Source organism: Pseudoliparis swirei, chromosome 23 (assembly GCF_029220125.1).
Source record: "Pseudoliparis swirei isolate HS2019 ecotype Mariana Trench chromosome 23, NWPU_hadal_v1, whole genome shotgun sequence".
NCBI classification, from domain to species: Eukaryota; Metazoa; Chordata; class Actinopteri; order Perciformes; family Liparidae; genus Pseudoliparis; species Pseudoliparis swirei.
The window spans coordinates 15,700,521-15,717,755 of NC_079410.1; the positions used below are offsets into that span (position 1 = coordinate 15,700,521).

Consider the following 17,235-nt stretch of genomic DNA (forward strand, 5'->3'; position numbering starts at 1 on the left):
TCCACTATTTGTGTCGATAAATGTCCAAGACATACAGTACACTGCATCATTCTTCACCACATATGGCACTCAAATTCCCTCATTTTGGTCGCTTACATTCTTAATCATGCACATTTAAAAACAGCCACAACAGGAATGCACTATTCCTGATGTTTTGTCAGGTTTTTCTTGTGTTGCAAATGGGCTACAACTGCATGTTGTTGTGCAACTGTGTTGCATAAATGATAATATATTACTCTGGAATTTTGCTAAAAGGAAACTTAATAAAAAATTGCGTACAATTGCTCTGGGTCAATAGGATCCTGTCGTTGGTCCTCTGCCGACGCAAATCAATTCAAAGCTTTTGTTGAAACGTTTATTTATCGCTGACGGTATAAATAATTTTGGTGTGAAATAATTTAAGGGAAGGTAAGGTAGATGGAAATTCTAAAAGCTTGTGGCAGGGTGCTGGAAGTTGGCTCCGACTGATTTTTGGGCCTCAGATTCACAAGAAGTAACAGTGGACGGTCACCTCACCCCGACAGGATACTAGAGGGATTGTGGAAGTGTGCTGACCCCTGCTTTTATTGGGCGACTTACAAATTGTCCCATGGGTAGTCTTGTGGGGGTTACTATGGGAGTTTGGGGTACTGCCGGGGGCCGTTACTAGGAGCCAGCCGGTCCTTATGTAATATGTAACAGGTGTGAACGTTGGGTCTGTATTCTAATGTTTACAGGGAATGTTGGTCTCCATCATGGTCATCCCCGGTCATTGATTCTGGTTTCACTTTTCATGGACAGTGTCCGGTTTGGGGAGCCGGCAAATCTGAAGCCACGGTTCTCTGCCGAGTCAGCGGGGGCTTGCTCCCTCCCTCGCCAGTGATGCCGCCATTGGTGATGAAGGAGCTGAGCCATCAGTCAACACTTTTGATTCACCATTCAATCTATATTCCAACCCTCAGCTACGGTCGTGAGTTCAGGGTCGCAACTGAATGATATTGCAAGTGACTTAAAGTTGTTTCCTCCATAAAATGTCTGGGCTCCCCCCTGGAGATAGAAAAAGGAGCTCTGAGGTCCAGATGGAGCCCTGAGCAGAAACTCTGCTCCTTTTCAAGTGTAGATTCATAAAAGCGCTACTTTGTATCTGTAAGACATGCTAAACGGAGTGTTTGGGAAACAAAGACGTTAAACAGATGGTTTCACTTCAACAACAACCAGCAAAGATGAGTCAAACGGACCGAGAGTAAACACCGTCATGACGACTCAGAGCTGGAAGCCGCTCGGCTGTGTCCACGGCCCCGCAGCACTGGGACCGGATCGCCTCGTGCTTGGTGGATAGTATTATTTGGTTTATCGTGTCTTTTGCAAGAGGACAATTTTTACCCCAACTTCTAAGATTCTTCCATTGCAGGATACTGTACCTGAAAGGCCACTGAGCCGTTTGGATATTTCATATCACAAGAGTCCCAATCAATGTTTTATTGGGCTTTCGTCGCCTTACATTGTGAAGTGACCCGAAGCAGCAACTCCACGTCGTCTACCGTCTATATGACAAGTTTTGCCATTGCACCAAATATGTATACGTAAAGAAATTAGCAGGTATTGCTTTACCATTTGTGAACCAGATAAGGTCAGCATGCTTCACATGGTCTTCTCTGGTATTTAAGGTATCGTTTATCACCATCTATTAGACCAGCATGTGCTTGGGAGTTGTTTTTGTGTTCTAGTGTGGATGGAGATACTTTGTAATATGATGGTGGTGTGGACAGAATTGTATTTTAAAAAGTAGAGGAAAATATCAGTTTAAAAAATAGCTGTATTGCAGACATGGTCTAAATCAAACTATCCCAATCTACGCAGGCAACGAGTGCCAGCCAATCATCGGCCGGTACGTCCCGTAGCCAGAGCAGGATCTGTGATTTAGCTTTAGGATGGATTGGACTGCAAAAAGCTGATGAATCATAAATATGAACAATATGTCATGTGAGAGAGCGACTTGGTGTCTTTAGAGAAAATCAGTATTGGAGGTTTCTTGTAGAGCAAGCGGGCAAATTATTCAATGTGTGGACTTTTACAAAGTTGCACATGCATGACAGTGTGTGTGTGCTAGAATGCTTATTGTGTCTTTTATGATTACACAGAGAGGGGTCATACCAGAAGCCACCGAATGTTTGTATTAATGTCGTCCTCCTGACAGAAGCATGGCGACCGTACTCCATCTATGAAGGAGACCACGTTCATAATGATCATTTTCTAAATTTGACTGCACACTAACATTTGCATTAAACCATCACATCAGCCGTTTCTAAATAAACATTATTTGTTATCTGACAATCAACCTTTTTTTGTACCATGTACATCACTTATTAAGAGACTACAATCCCACTTGAATATTCCTGAATTTGAATAGAAGCCAACACTAGCTAGATGAGGCTCGATCATTCTCTACAAAATATCTTTGATTAAGTCTTAAAAACGGCAATTATAGTCTACACAATTTAAAAGTGTAGAATAAAAGTTAGATGAAATAAGTTATTTCTTCAAAGAAAGGCAAATCCAGTAAGACAAGAGGCCCGGAACAACAAACACATTTTAACCAATAGTATTTAATGGTTTATGCAACTCTCTGCAAAGGCCCAATCTCCCCAACAGTACTATTACGTAAACCAGTAAACCAGTCCCTTGCATTTTATTGGCCAAAAATAAATTCAAACATTGCTAAATAAATATGTGTTTCTGGGGGTCAATCAAACTATAACAGTTCTAATTAAAAGGCAACTTGAAAAAACAACCGTTTTCTCCATAAAACTGGTTCAATTGAAAACTTTAAAAAAAAAGTAAAAAGGGTCATTTCTTCTATATCAAGTAACACGACTCTAAAACCATTTGTTATAAAAATGGAGGAGGAACACTGCCACCAGCTGGAAGTTATAAGCTTTGGTCATAGGAGTTTGAGGAGGAGAGGGTAAAGGGAATAGTAGCTTCTGTACCTCCTCGTCACAAACTATCCGAGTCTGGGAGTTGAGCAGGGCAGGGGATCCCAGATCAGCGGGTTGGGCGACACGGTGCCAGAGATATTTTGGGCTCAATACAATAACTGGCCAGACTGGTTCTCTTAATGAGGTTAATTGAGATGAGAACAAACAAAACATTTGAGCCCAGGGAGTTCAGACTACCTTGGAGCAGAATGGCTCATGCATGTGTGTGCCAGTGCGTCCTGGGTCCCAGGCCGACCGCAGTCCTTTCCACCTGGCCAAGCTCAAGCAGCTCGACGCTTCTTTCCATTTTCTCTTTTTCTAAGCAGAAAAGAACAAACCCAAACACTGAAACCCACTTTTCACCAACCCAGTTCCAAACTTCTCCCTGTGCGAGTCGTCCAGGGCTTTGACCCCCAGAATAATGCCACCATTTTGAGAAAGGAGAGATCCATGAGATGGATGAAGGGTGACGTTGGTCTCCCTTCCCAACCCGTCCATGACTTCTCACCCAGCACTCGTCGTCGTCTGACCCGTTTCTCTTTCTCTTCATGGCAAGGTGGGATGCTGTTGGGAGGAGGGACAGCTTGGCGTCGCCCCCCCGCCCCACACCACTCTTTCAAATGGATCAGCCCATCGGTCGCTGGCCGTGGGCTCAGTTTGAGGCGCTGCTGTTGGAGGAACTGGAGGTGGAGGCCACGGCCATGCCCGAGGTGCCCGAGGAGGCCACCGACTTGCGGATGTGGGGCATGAGGAAGGGGTCACTGGCCAGCTGGTGCACATCGATGCGGTCCTCCTTACGGTAGACTAGACAGCGCCTTATAAAGGCCTGGAGAAATAGAGAGGGGAATGACAGAGCAAATCAAAACATCTTGAGCGCAGAAGACTTTACAGAACTAGAGAATGTGAGGAGGGTGAACATGCATCGATGTGATGCCGTATTCGGGAGAACAGAACATAGCAGAAGTGACAGAGTCCAGTACCTTAGCTTCAGGTGTGACGACTGGTTTGGGGGCAAACTGCACATCTGTTGCCTTCAGGATGGTGTTCTCCTGCAGGATGTCCTGCTGGGACTGATTGTGGCCAAAGGGCTAAAGAGCAGAGATATGGAGATGACGTGTGGTTGAAACTAAACAAAACATGAACGTTATCTTCTTTTGTCTAAAGATCCATCACGAAATACTGTTAAAAAATGAATTCCTGTCCCGTTGCTTTTTATTAACTTTAAAACCAACTTATTTGCTGAAACATATTCTAGCAACATATGTTCAGTCTCTTACCTTGCGGCCATACAAACACTGGTAGAAAATGACTCCCACGGACCACACGTCCACCTTGTTGGAGATTTTGGGTGGTTCCTTCCCAACCACAAAGCACTCTGGGGGCAGGTACCTAAAAGAGAAAGGATTATATTCATCTGAATCCGTTTCAACACGTATGCTGAGATAATTAGTAGAACACAATTATGAACACTTTTTCATTCAATATCAAGTCCACCCTGCAGCTTCTGATAATAAATAATTTAAAAGGTTAATATCTATGTGTCAAGTCTGAAACTTGCCTGTTCTTTGCATTCTTGTGAAATGACAAACGCTAGTCTTAGCCAAGGACTTCTCTGTTCCACTGCTGCTGGAATGAAACCCGTTGTGTGCAAGCCAATAAAATGTCCGGTGTGCCGTCAGACTGAGTGGACAGCGCTTTATGTGAAACTCAATGCTGCAGCATTTCAGTCATTACAGATATATTAGTTATGGCAAATAACAATAGTTTGGCTTAGTCATTAAACACAATCCGTATTTTCTTTTTGCATTATAAGCTTTGTTCTATTGCTCTCTGGATATATTTTCTCAAACTTCTTTTGGGTTTCCAACAATGTATATTGCTCGCAGTCATATTTATTTGCATGATGCTTCTACTAAAGTGTTAAAGTCTAAGGGCTCTTTCTTCTACAGCATCAAATGTCTCCACACAGAAACTATTACTTTCAGTCAGATAGAAGTATTTCAGACCCGACTACCCGACATAAATTGGACCCTTGGGGACAAATACCAGTATGTCCCCGCTCCCTGCGATGTCAGCTCCATCCCGTCCACTGAGTTGTAGCTGTCGTCGTCCATGATCTTCGACAGGCCAAAGTCTGTGATCTTGATCTCCCCGCAGGCAGTGCCGTTCACCAAGAGGATGTTACCTGAGCGGAGCGAGCAAAGGATTTACAGGCATGAGAGAAAATGTCAAGATGTCAGATTTATAGTCACATTGAATCGTAAATGACTAAATGATCTTCATCTTCACGAATGTAACTGCAGTGGTTAATTTAACGTACAGTTTTACTGCTAATTTAATTTGAAGTAGAAACGTGCCAAGAAAGCTGAAGCTCATAGAGGTTAAGAGCCGTTGTGGCGTGGAGACTCACCAGGTTTAAGGTCATAGTGGATAATGGGCGGTCTGATCTCATTGAGGTACTTCAGGGCATTGACAATCTGCATGATGATGGAGCGGCCCTCTTTCTCCGACATTAGCTTGTGCTGCTTCAGGTAGAAGTCCAAGTCATTGCCCTCACAGTATTCTAGGACTGTGCAGAACCTGGTACAAAATAAGGTAAAAGTGTTTATCCATATTGTCAGGTTTTGGTAAAACAGATGAAAGACACAATTGATGCTCTACATATTCACAAAAGAGCTCAGCATTAACACATTCTGCATAAACATGAGTATATATTTTGGAAGGCACACAATTGTTTTAAATGAAATGACTTACGAGTCGGTGTCTAGCGAAAAGTAGTCGTAGAGTTTAACTATTCGTGGGTGGTCCAGTTCTTTATGGATTCTATATTCTCTGCATGCATGTCTGAAACAAAGAGCATTTCCAACATTCATTTGAAATGTGGATCTGATGGTTTCATAATTGATGAAAATAACTTATTTCATTGTCATTGTATAAATACACACTATCGTATAGCGAATGGAAATTGCACAACACTCACTTGTGATAATTTTCTTTCTTCTCATCCCTCCAGTTCTTGTTTAACTGGTGGATTTTCACCGCAACATATCTTTGCTCTGTTAAGTCAAAGGCCTGGAAAATAAATGTCTCATATTAGTTACGAAGTGCAGTTGGCATTACTTGTCGCTGCAGTGAGGCTCCTCATGCACCATACGTTCATACATTCTACAGCTATGACAGCAGGTTCGAGGAACAAAGTTCACAGTCATTTACTTCGAAATGTTTTGGCAAAGGTGTTTAGTACACCAATTCAAAAACAGATACTGGAAGGTCGTTTAAGTGTATTAACAATTCCAAAAGAGAATGGGTTCTGCCTGAATGGAGAAAGATGACGTTTCTCTTACCTTGTAAACTTCACTGAAACCTCCCCGTCCAAGTAAATAGAGTAGCAGGTACCGGTCATTTAGCGTAGGGTGATCTTTGAATCTGCAAAGGGTGAATTTATGTAATTAAAAAAACCAAAGGGACACAACACTCGACAAACTAGGAACAGTCCATAAAAGAAGAAGACATCTTACTGAGAATTATCCTCATTGTGGATCCTTTTCAGCTCCCGAATGTGGAGGTTTCGCACTCGCTCCAACCTCTCCAGCTCTGCCTGGATCTCTGCTTCCTCCTGCAAAGGACAACAAAACATCTAAATCTGTGCAGTTAACAAAACGACTAAACAGAAGAGAGAGACCACAATAAGCAATGTCACCTAAAAATAATAATAATAAGGCATTACCTTCTTAAGATGGCCTAGTCTTAGCTTAAATATTTCCTCTTGTTCGTGGTACTCTGCCTGCGATAACCTGGAAGGACACGGAACAAACCTCAGTTCAACTTTGAAATAGGCATGCAATGGGAACAAATCTAAATAGAAAAAAACTCCTCGTACACTTCACTTTCTGTTCCATTGGTTTTGCTTTTGCGTTTGTTTTGTTCGAGGCTTGGAGGCGGAGTTTGGGCCATGGAGGGCGGCTTGCGTTTGGCCAGCAGCTTCCTCTGTCTTTCAATGTCCTCTCGCTGAGAATTGATCCTTTCTTGTTGTCTGAAAACAGATGAAAACATGCAATGACATGTAGATCCAACGCAGTTCTCGCTTTAGTGTATGATGCTGCATTGACTTGCATGTATAATGTGCCCTCGGCAGAGGCAACACCAAAAGATTTTATGGTAGCTCTTAGTTTCAGCAGTGTGGCCGAATTGTTGCGTACTCTTGCCATACTATGCTGTTAGTCGGCTTTTTGTTTGTTTAGATTGTTTGAACCCAGAAGTGAATTGCCTGTTTTTGGAGCATGCGGTTAGGCATTAAACAGTGCAACTTTAAAAACTACAATAGGGAGAAACGGTGTAAGTAGAGGCTAAAGTTAAAATATCAAGTTCTCACTTGATAAGATTTTGGAAGGCATATCCATCCGTCCACTGCTCATTGAAAGACGCTCCGTGTCTCACGGTGGTAAAGTGACCAAGTCGAAGCCTGTCCTGCATGCTTTTGTCTCGGCATGCCATCTTCTCCTGTTTGGACTGAAGAAAGAACAGAAATATAGGAATAAATCATTTCTTTTCACTCTATGTGGCTTAAATGACAGTCACAATGATCTTTGGAAACTAAATAGTTTAAAATACGTCACAATTACTTTTTCAATCAGCAGCTTCTTGGACATGTTCACACACTTATTTAAGCGTTCCTTGTATCGTTCCAGCATCCTCTGCTGTTCATCAATTTGTCTCCTCAGATCACAGTTTGCCTGGAGCAGAAGATAAAAACGAGCAGGAAAAGGGTCAGGTAAAAGGACTATACAAAATACTAACTTGTTTATACTTCTATAAACAGAAGGAATGTGTTAACTCTAACATGCCACGACTGAAAAAACCAAGACACAGAACATTATATTTGCAAAACCATTAAAATGGCAAGCAGAGTAGCAGGGATCAAATATAATGAGATTAGTACCCGCAGCAAATCGTCTATTCGGCCCTCCTTCTTCTCCAGGTCAGAGTTCTTGTTGTTCTCCATTGCTGTTAGTTTCTCTATAGTAAGGTCAGACTACAGGGTAGTGAACAAAAAAATACAGTGTTTATGTTAATTGTGGATCATTTTTGTATCAGTGAAAAATGTAGTTCAACAAGTAGTCCCATCTCACAAAATCTTTTTTTTATATATAAAAAGCTGCATATTTGTTTCAAGTTGCACATGTGTTGGTTTATTAAGCAATTATACAACAACAATTATAATAAGAGTTAAATTGGATAATGGCCAGCCCACCCTGATGGCATGTCAAGTACCTGTGTGGCTTTGTGGAGCACGTGAAGAGACGCAGGCTTCAGCGAACACGACGAGTGCTCTGTGTTGGCTGAGCTTATAGAAGAGGGGCTTCCCTGCTGCGCCTGGGAGGCAAAAACATTCATCTTTGAACAGAAGTGAGTTTGAATCTGTAATTGTTGCCCAACAAATCACATCAGATTCTTCCCACTTGAAAGCAAACATGGCCTTGTGCTGTTAAAAACAAGCGTGGCAGAGAGAATGGCAGGAACAAGTGTTGACAGATTTGAGACAGATCATAGAGCAAGCATGCTCACCGTGACAGGGGGGTTGGAAAGTGATTGTTGTGGGGAAGAGCGGACCACTGGTGGAATTCCCCTGGCAGGGCTGGTACCAGGACCGCTACCTCCCGCAAACTGACAGACGAGTAAAGAGAGAAGAATTTAGTTCAATAGAAAGACCAAAGCAAATAAAGGGGATTAGAAAGTATGAAAAGTGTATAACGGAAGCAGGAGTGTTGCTGGATGCACACCTAGTACATCAAAGAAACTGAAAACGTGCCTGCCACTCACCTCAAAATAGTCACTAATTTTATGTCCCCTTGCACCCGCCTTGCCTAGAGGAGAGAAGCAGGGAGTTCAAGAGAGAGGCAGATATTTGGGATGCGTGACGAGAAGATCAAAGAAACATCTGACCTTGGCTGCTCTCAAAATGGTCGGCTTTCCGTTTTCTTACTCTCTGGTCGCTTGCTTTTTTCTCAGGAGTCTGTCAGGAAAGTAATGTGAATCAACCGCATGTTCAAGAGGACAACAGACAGATGGTTGGCATGAAGAACGTGTCCATTTGTAACGGAGACTAACCTCAAGCTCTTTGTCACTGAGCGAGCCGACACTGCAAAGACTCTGGTTGGACGACTCATTTTGGTTCTGACCCGAGCCCTGTTGTAATGACGCAAAGAATCATCAAAAATAAAACAAGGAGCAAACACACATGAAGATGCAATAGATATATTCATAGAAGCATATATTAGAAATGTGTGCACATTAGTTGTGTAACAGACCGTTGTTGATCTGTCCAGATCCTCCCTCGTGGTTCGGCACACAAGGTGAACCGCTGATTAATTACACAATTTGAGCATCATAGTGCGTAATAAAGTTGTACTGATGATCATTATTGGCCAATACTTAGTAAAAATATACAATCCGGAAATCTGCATTTATTTTTACAATTTGTGATCCCTGACAATGTCATACAGTAAACATATCCATGTTCAGGCAGCACTCTATATACGTAGATTTCGTTCCGAGGTTTTAAGCTATGTTTGGTAAAAGGGATTATTGTGCGACTGCAAGTTAATATGTTACCATGATGTTATCTTCTAAAATGCATTTTTGGCGAGAAACTTGAATAAATCCAGGCGATGTTTAATTTCCTAACATTAACTCTGAGCATCTTATAATACACCATTAAAACTATTAATCACAATGTGTATTGAGTTTTTATGCAAGCAACACGATAGATGATAATAACAAAATAAAAAGGACAACATTTAGAGTATTTGGTGGTTTGCACTGACTCCAGAGCGGCGTAAAAGGTTTTTAGGGTGGTGGCAAAGAGCCTTGTAGACCAGCTGCTAAACAAAACAAAAACGATCTGTATCTGCGATTATGGATCATCAACAATCTGCAAAAAAAGGAACAATCGAGGCGATCTAGAAGTTACAGTTGATCCTTTTTTAAAAGAGTGTTGATTCGATCCATGATCCCCGTCTCAGATGCGTGATACGATCCAAACCGGGTTTTATGATCTGTTGCACCCCTAGTGCACACATGCACTTGAGTATGCATGCACTTGTGAGATAGAGCGCACACAAAGTTAGGAAAATGGGTGAGAAACTGAGGGAAGGGATGTCGAGGTTTGGCTGAATACCGCCACCATTAACTTCCCACTGAATCTAAACCGGCACCAGTCCCGACGCCGGTTCCCTAGGTGATGCCTGTCAGTCAAAAGAATCCCATCGAAATTCACCAGGCACTGTCCAATCAGGGAGCGACACTTAGTCATTCAGAGCACGCTACAGCTCCCTCACTGAACCCTCCTAAAATGGCTGAGCATTAGGCATGCTGCTGGGGATGCAATACTTCCTCCGTCTGTCACCTTTAGATAATGTCATCCATTTTTCTCCTGTTCGCCGTCTTAACTGTTCTTTTCTTCTCACTCGCGCCACAGAGAGAGAGAGAGAGAGAGAGAGAGAGGAGATGCTTTGCCTGATTTAAGAATGGCAGCTTGTTTTACCACTTCCTTCCAGATATCTGTCCATTTGATAAGATCTGTTCAAAAGGAAATGCACTTTACAACAATTTTAGTAAGTCCTCTCTGTTTCATTACCAAAGGGTGTGGTAGCCCTTTTCCCTCAAAGGAGAACAATTCCCCATTATGTATTGTTAACCAACTCTGTGATAACAGAAAGCAGCATTGCCACAGGGCTGTTCAAGGTCAAGAATAAAAACGATGCTGCTCTGTGACATTGAAAGTCTTTTAGACAACTAACCAATGTTTCTTCAAAGGAATTTATTGACACACTTTTACCACCCCCTACACACGTTGCATCTCTTGTCATACAGGGGGGCTGTGGCATGACGCCTTAGCGAGAGCCGCCATTTTCTCTGCGGCAGCAGCCATGCCATGCTCTGGGCTGAGCTCTGCCTATGGCTGGCACAGGGCCCACTCCTGGCGCCGACTCTTGCTCCCAAACTGTTCCAAGATCACCTTCCACAAAGACCGCTCCATCCATGTAGCAAGCAAGAGGATCGAAAGCTAAATGCTGCCGCCACTCACACCTGGTCAAGAACTATTTCTGCATTCCTCCTCTGCCTTCACTCCTCCTCCCCCTACAACCCCCTGTCCTGTCTGCGGCCTTTTTGGCAGGCATGACCACTTGTATATGCAGCCTCTACATCATGAGCCAGGAAGAGATGCCATGTCACACCAGCCAAAAAACACAGACTCAGCTCAACCTTCTCCAGAGACAGACAAAGACAAGGAGTGGGGCCAAGCGTGTCCAGGCCAAACAGCAGAATGATACTGAGATGGAGTGAGACAAAGAAAGGAAGAGCTTTACAAAAATGTGTAAATCAAAGAAATATGTGATGGTAAGCACGTTGACAAGAGAAAGTTCTCATGCTACACCTCGACGACACCTGCATTAAAACAAACCTTTGCCACGCCGACCCCAGTGAAGCGAGCCTCCAACAGCTCTTGTCGCCGGGGGTCCAGACTATGCAGTTCTTCCATCATGGCTGCAGAGACGAGAGAGCAAAGATTAAGGAAGGCGTTGTGAGGTCTGGTATATTCTAGTGGGAGTGACGGATCACTGTTTCAAAAGGCATTAGTTGTGATGAGTCATGGCTGTTTTTAGCAATATGGATGTGGAAAATTCCTGTTCTGAGTCATCAATAAGCCTGACAATAATGTTTTCCACGATCATTTAAGTTGCACCAGTCATACAACTTGAAAACTCAGTAAAATACTCACAAAAATAAAATGCACACAAATACAGCCAACTAAGGGATACCAAATATGCATCATACATTTGGGCCAGATGTGTAGTCATCATGATAGCACCATGTAATAACACCGTGGCATTCTAGACCTTCGTTACATGGCGCAGGAGTTATAAAAGGTCACAAATGGAGGGACTGCCAAGTATACTTACAGCAATGGAAAAGGCCACAGCAGACAATAAGTGCCCAGCTTGCTACCCTGTGCAAAGGTTAACGTTTAAGTTACACGCCCAACTGCTACGTCTGTCTAGTATCATACGGCGTCATACATTAAATTAACAGTGAAACTAACGTCACATCATTCGTGCGAATTTAGAGATACATACTCATGTTAATCCATATTGTGTAACTTTACTAAGGATAGGGTTTTCTGGTTCAGCTATGCATAACTATTTTAAATAGCATCATGACAAGCGAGGTAGCTCGCTAACGTTGGCACCTGAGCTAGCAGGAGTCCTGCTGCCTGGTAGCCGTCACTTAGCTAGCTAGCCAGCATTGCGATGTCAGAGCTAACAGTTAACGTTACATTAAAGTTGTTTTTGTCAATTAACGTTAAGTTAACTAAACAGGGCGAATGGTAATTAATTGTGTCCCAATGAGAGCTGTCTGATTAGTTAACGACTCATCACAAGTCCCGTCTTCAACAGCACATTCATTTACAAACAGTGAGCTAGCGTTTGGTAGCCACCAGCCTTCAAAAAGACGCTTCTCTCGGTTGTTGTCGGCTTCTGGTGCCACGACACATGTTAAAAGACACATATTCGGATATATTATTCTGCTCGACAACCTAATGAATACTTACTGATATTTAATATCCGTTTCGGTCCTCCCGGGGGTCTGTTAACCCCCAAACCGTCCCCGTTGTTTCCCCGGTGATCGGCAGACCCTCCCAGAGTGAGTAGGCCGCATCCACAGCCGCGTCCCTCGCGTGCGGACTGTTCGCGGTCGAGACGGGGGAGTGAGCGGCGCCGCTCGAGGGAGACGACGGTTGATTCCCTCGGAGGCCTCGACAGCCCCGGGTAACCCGAGCCCGCCTTGCTGTGTTCCTTAGGCGGGGACCTCCATCACATCTCTCTCGCCGATGACCATACTGTGCCGATGCCGGGTTACTCGTTACACACAATGGCGACCCTCGAGATTCTTGCGTTTTTCACCACGTATAGCTAAAAGGTGTATTTAAACTAGCATAGTTACCCCTATATTTTTCTCCCCCAGTGGCGAGATCAATTTCGGGTCCTGGCTTTTAGCTTGATCAAAACAAAGTTCGGCTCCAGTTGCCTTCCTCGCCGCAGGGAAGAAACCAAATCCGTTTCGTAAGTTGTGATGTTGCAGGCGTTTCAGTCGAATCCGGATCGATTCGGTTCGGTTCTCATGTTTTTCACAATGTAAACAATAATCAGGAAAATCTCATATTTTCTCGTGAGATTGTTCAAGTATTTTCACCTTCGTTCAGTCCACGCCTGCCACACATATCTTGTCTGGACCAATGGGAAATCCCTCTGTACACAATACATTTGAACAGCGCCCAGCCACCAAGATGGTCACTTATCAGAAAGTTGACATTCCCATGATGTTCACACCTACACACTGAATTGATATAATATCAGGGCATGGCAAAGTCAGGTCCACCCCCAAAGAAGAAGCAACGTAATCATAAATTAACGATTCAAGACACTGATATAAAATAGGCTAAGTACAATAAAGGAACAACATCATGAAGAAAGTGAACACAACACTTGTTTCACATAGCGTCTCGACATTAAAGTCAAAAGATTTACATTTTTATTCATTTTGCCTTTACAAATAAGTCATGAAGTTATCCTTAAAATCATGCCATTTATTTCAAACACCAGCTGGTTAGAATCAGCATCTGGCAGAATATAAACATTTAAACAGGGGTAACCAGCCCATACTCACATTACTGAAGTCATGAGCACAAAATAAGATATTATCGCTCGTGTAGGTAGTATTGCAGCAGCACATTGAGGAACACAAGTCCATCAGCATGACAGCTGAGATAGTGTAAAGCCATTACAGCATTTATCCATCTAGTTGCATCCTCTTCATCACAATACAGCTTCTCAATTCCATACATCCTTAGATGCCAGCACCACCTTGATTTAAGGGTCCTAGTGTCAGCTGTTGTTCAGGTGATGGTCAAACCAGGCGGGTCCTCTCCCCTGTCTTGGCCCTGGGTCTAGAGCGGCTGAGCTACAGCCCTGCGGTACTTGCACTGGATCCATACCCTGTACATGGTGAGTTGTTTGCCTCTATTCACCTGTAGCCTTCTGTCTACAAGGTTCTGCATTTTCTCAAGCCCAGCCTCAGTGAGCATCTCATGTAGCTCATCTGAAACAGAAAGGGCAGAAATATTTTCATATACATAATTTTTTTAAAAAGTTCTGCAAAGTAATCCCAATAAATCTGAATTAATGTCTTTATTTTTTTACCTTGAGTAAAGAAATACACCCTTGTTCCATCACCTCGGACATAAAAGTTTTCTGACAGACACCTTCCTAGAAGAAGTAAAATGGACACAACATACATATATTATTTTACAACACATTGCACCCCTGAAATGTAGAATTACAGTCTTCATTAATGTAGTGCTGTTTTAATCTGCAGTGTACCATTAGACATAATACAGGTATTGAGCAGCCAGGCTTACTCTTACGTGCTACCTTAAGTTTGTTCCATAATAATCTTTAACATAATTAGAAGCTGCATTTTTGTCATTTAAAAAGGGCCAAACAGATAGTTACTCCGTTGTGACCGAAGGGAGCAGTCAATTCTGAAATGGTACCGCCGGAAAAACAGACCTAAGTCGGCTAAACCCTATATCAAGGATACACACTAATAATCAGCCATGATTGATGGACCTTTGTTGATCTGGATATTCTGAACAGTCTGACTAACCTTTCTTGAAGCGAAGCTGTGCCATATCATAGCGTCCATAGTCTCGGAACAGCATCACTCCCCCGGGCTTCAGCAGCTGCGCTAATCTACTGATGGTTTCCTGCATCCTGAGACAGGGTAAAACTTTAAGACGACCACTTCTATATTCAATGGCTCACACTGACTGAAACCCAAAGAGACGACAAGAAGAAAGACAGAAAGAAGTTCATACTTGTTGGGATGAAACGCTGACAACACAAAGATTAGCACTATAACATCAAGGGTTCCTTTGGGGACGGGGTAATTGGCTTCCATATCACTCGAGTCGTGAACAAAGGCAAAGCAGCGCCCAGGGTCGTACTCTGGATTAGTCTGAAGACAAGAAAGCAATGGTAATTAACCAGTTCGCCTACAACCCTCGAGATCAGTACATCTATGAACATATCATTCTGTCATTGATTCCATCTCACCTTGACTAGCTCCACAGCAGTGCTGGAGAAATCACAGCAGTAAACAAAGAGTCCCGGGTCACTGCAAAGAGCAGAGATGTAGTTCTACCTTTAAGTGCACATCATAACACAGAGGCAGAGAACATTGTTGGTCAAACATGGCCCAGAAAGACATGTCAAGGCCTTGACTGCACTTACTTGTTTGTCTTCAGTATTGGAAAAACGGTATTTCCGACACCGCAGCCAACCTGCCCAATAAACATGAGTTAATATAGTGTTCATTCTGTTAACATGTATAGTAGCAACATTCGTTTCTGTGAAAAAAGATTGATGACATCACTCGAAAATGCATTTCTTCAAGGTTTTACAAATTCATTTAAATATATATATTTTTTAATGTGTTAAATTGGCAAAATAAGGAATTTCACAAGGTGATCCATGCGAGTTGAGTAGAAAATCAAGAGTCTGCCCTCAAAATGAATTGTTTTGCGCACCACGCAAAACAATCCATCCAATGCATGTTGCCGTCAAACATTTTACTTTTTGATGTCAATTAAACGGATAAAGATAATGCATTTCTGCAACAAATACTTTATCTGCATCTTAAACTAGACAATAACGGGACATGTGTCTGATTTTGTTGTATTAATTTAAGTAAATGCACTAGTTGATGAAACATTAGCAACAGGCAACAGAGGTAAACACAACATCAGTCCTTATGCCTATGCGTTGTCATTTTCTGTGTACGGTTCAGGTTTGGCTAATTTTCTTTCCAATAAAACTCTCACCTCTAGAATGCGATATGTGGCAGAAGAGCCAGGGAAGTCTCCGTCGGTGTGAGACAAAGTTAGAAGTTCCTTTCTGGGTTCGTGATCCAGACTCTCCAGTCGACTGTGATCCGAGTCAGAGACCTCAAGCTGTGACTCATGGTTAAGGTTACACTGGGGGGCCAACTCTGGGAACTCTGTGAACAGCCAGTGACGGTCTTTGAAGAAGCGATTCTCATGGATTGTGTAAAAAACATTCCAAAACTCATTTGCCTGGTTGTCATATTCCTCTGCAGAAAAAGAAAAAAGGCAAAGCATTAAAAAGCAAGAATAAACTCATAATCTAGAAAATGTTACAATAATTTAAAATCAACTGTTACTTTCAGTGCATTTTTCCACAGTGATCCCCTACAATTCATACATATACAACATTATAAGCGACTCTAGTTCTGTTACTGATCACTAACAACAATGGTACCTTGTTTCTCTGGTGGTAGTGGCTGATTGTTTTCTGAGACTTTCCTCTTAGCAGACGCTTCTTGTTCCTCAGTCCACTCCACATTGTCCCTGCAGACAACAAAGCACCATTACCAAGTGTGGTTGAAGTGATGTGGTAAATAACACAACATGAAGATGTGACTTGAATGTTTGCATGTGCTCATCCACATATGTTTATTGCAATTACATTATTATTATTAAATGTTCAGTTAACGTTGTGTGATCAGATGATACTGACCTTAGACAATATTACATTTTCCTATAAACCGGTCAAAATACATCATGAATATTGCATGACAACATTAAGACTTTTCCTTTATTAAACCCCCCCTATCAAAACAAAACAAGGTTATGTCTAATGAACAATAGCTTTTACATTTGCTTATTGTGAGCTACAATCAATCAGCAAAAGAAAAACATCCACACAGCTAATGTATTACAAATAATAAGAGAAAGTGTAAGGCCTCCGCCAGGGTACACTGGCTCTGACAGAGATGCACACCGAACATCTTTCCGCCCTTTTGGGTGTTTCTAGAATAAATGACCCACCATGCGTTGTGCTGGAAGAGCTGCCGCGGATCTGTGAGGAAACGGGTCCCGAACTGAGGCCTCTTCCCCTCCCCGGTGGTTGAATCTGACAGAATCAGCGATGTTTCGCTGCTGCCTTCCTCCACACCGACCGCGGCATGGGGCGCCGCCATGTTTGAACATGACGCCACAGGAAAGGGGCCGTGCAACTAAACGTGCTGCATTCAGGGACCATCTGACATATTGTAGTGTAAACTAACAATAAAAATGCAACTAAATATGTCCATGTTTTCTCAGTTGCAACTTGCAACCATAGACTGAGGTGACAAC

General features: G+C 42.7%; 2 protein-coding genes across 4 annotated transcripts; both read right to left on the reverse strand.

The window, feature by feature from the left end:
• Window positions 1-2,565: 2,565 nt before the first annotated feature.
• tlk2 (tousled-like kinase 2) lies at window positions 2,566-13,245 on the reverse strand. Of its 3 annotated transcripts, none has more exons than XM_056407521.1 (21): window positions 12,571-13,245; window positions 11,422-11,504; window positions 9,066-9,143; window positions 8,901-8,970; window positions 8,778-8,821; window positions 8,523-8,621; window positions 8,229-8,330; window positions 7,897-7,989; window positions 7,580-7,690; window positions 7,330-7,466; window positions 6,838-6,990; window positions 6,685-6,751; window positions 6,476-6,573; window positions 6,302-6,383; window positions 5,938-6,029; window positions 5,712-5,801; window positions 5,368-5,537; window positions 5,004-5,142; window positions 4,235-4,346; window positions 3,938-4,045; window positions 2,566-3,783 (listed from the first exon to the last, which is right to left on the reverse strand). In XM_056407521.1, the coding sequence occupies exons 2-21, from the start codon at window positions 11,500-11,502 to the stop codon at window positions 3,610-3,612; spliced, it is 2,100 nt and encodes a 699-aa protein (XP_056263496.1). In that variant the 5' UTR covers window positions 11,503-11,504; window positions 12,571-13,245; the 3' UTR covers window positions 2,566-3,609. The 3 variants fall into 3 exon arrangements, with proteins under 3 accessions (XP_056263496.1, XP_056263497.1, XP_056263498.1); XM_056407522.1 differs by lacking the exon at window positions 12,571-13,245 and adding an exon at window positions 11,921-11,938; XM_056407523.1 differs by lacking the exon at window positions 8,523-8,621.
• Window positions 13,246-13,527: 282 nt separating this feature from the next.
• mettl2a (methyltransferase 2A, methylcytidine) lies at window positions 13,528-17,080 on the reverse strand. The gene is made up of 9 exons (XM_056407144.1): window positions 16,927-17,080; window positions 16,358-16,446; window positions 15,901-16,169; window positions 15,311-15,360; window positions 15,134-15,194; window positions 14,896-15,035; window positions 14,685-14,791; window positions 14,219-14,284; window positions 13,528-14,117 (listed from the first exon to the last, which is right to left on the reverse strand). The coding sequence occupies exons 1-9, from the start codon at window positions 17,076-17,078 to the stop codon at window positions 13,966-13,968; spliced, it is 1,086 nt and encodes a 361-aa protein (XP_056263119.1). The 5' UTR covers window positions 17,079-17,080; the 3' UTR covers window positions 13,528-13,965.
• Between the last annotated feature and the right edge of the window lie 155 nt (window positions 17,081-17,235).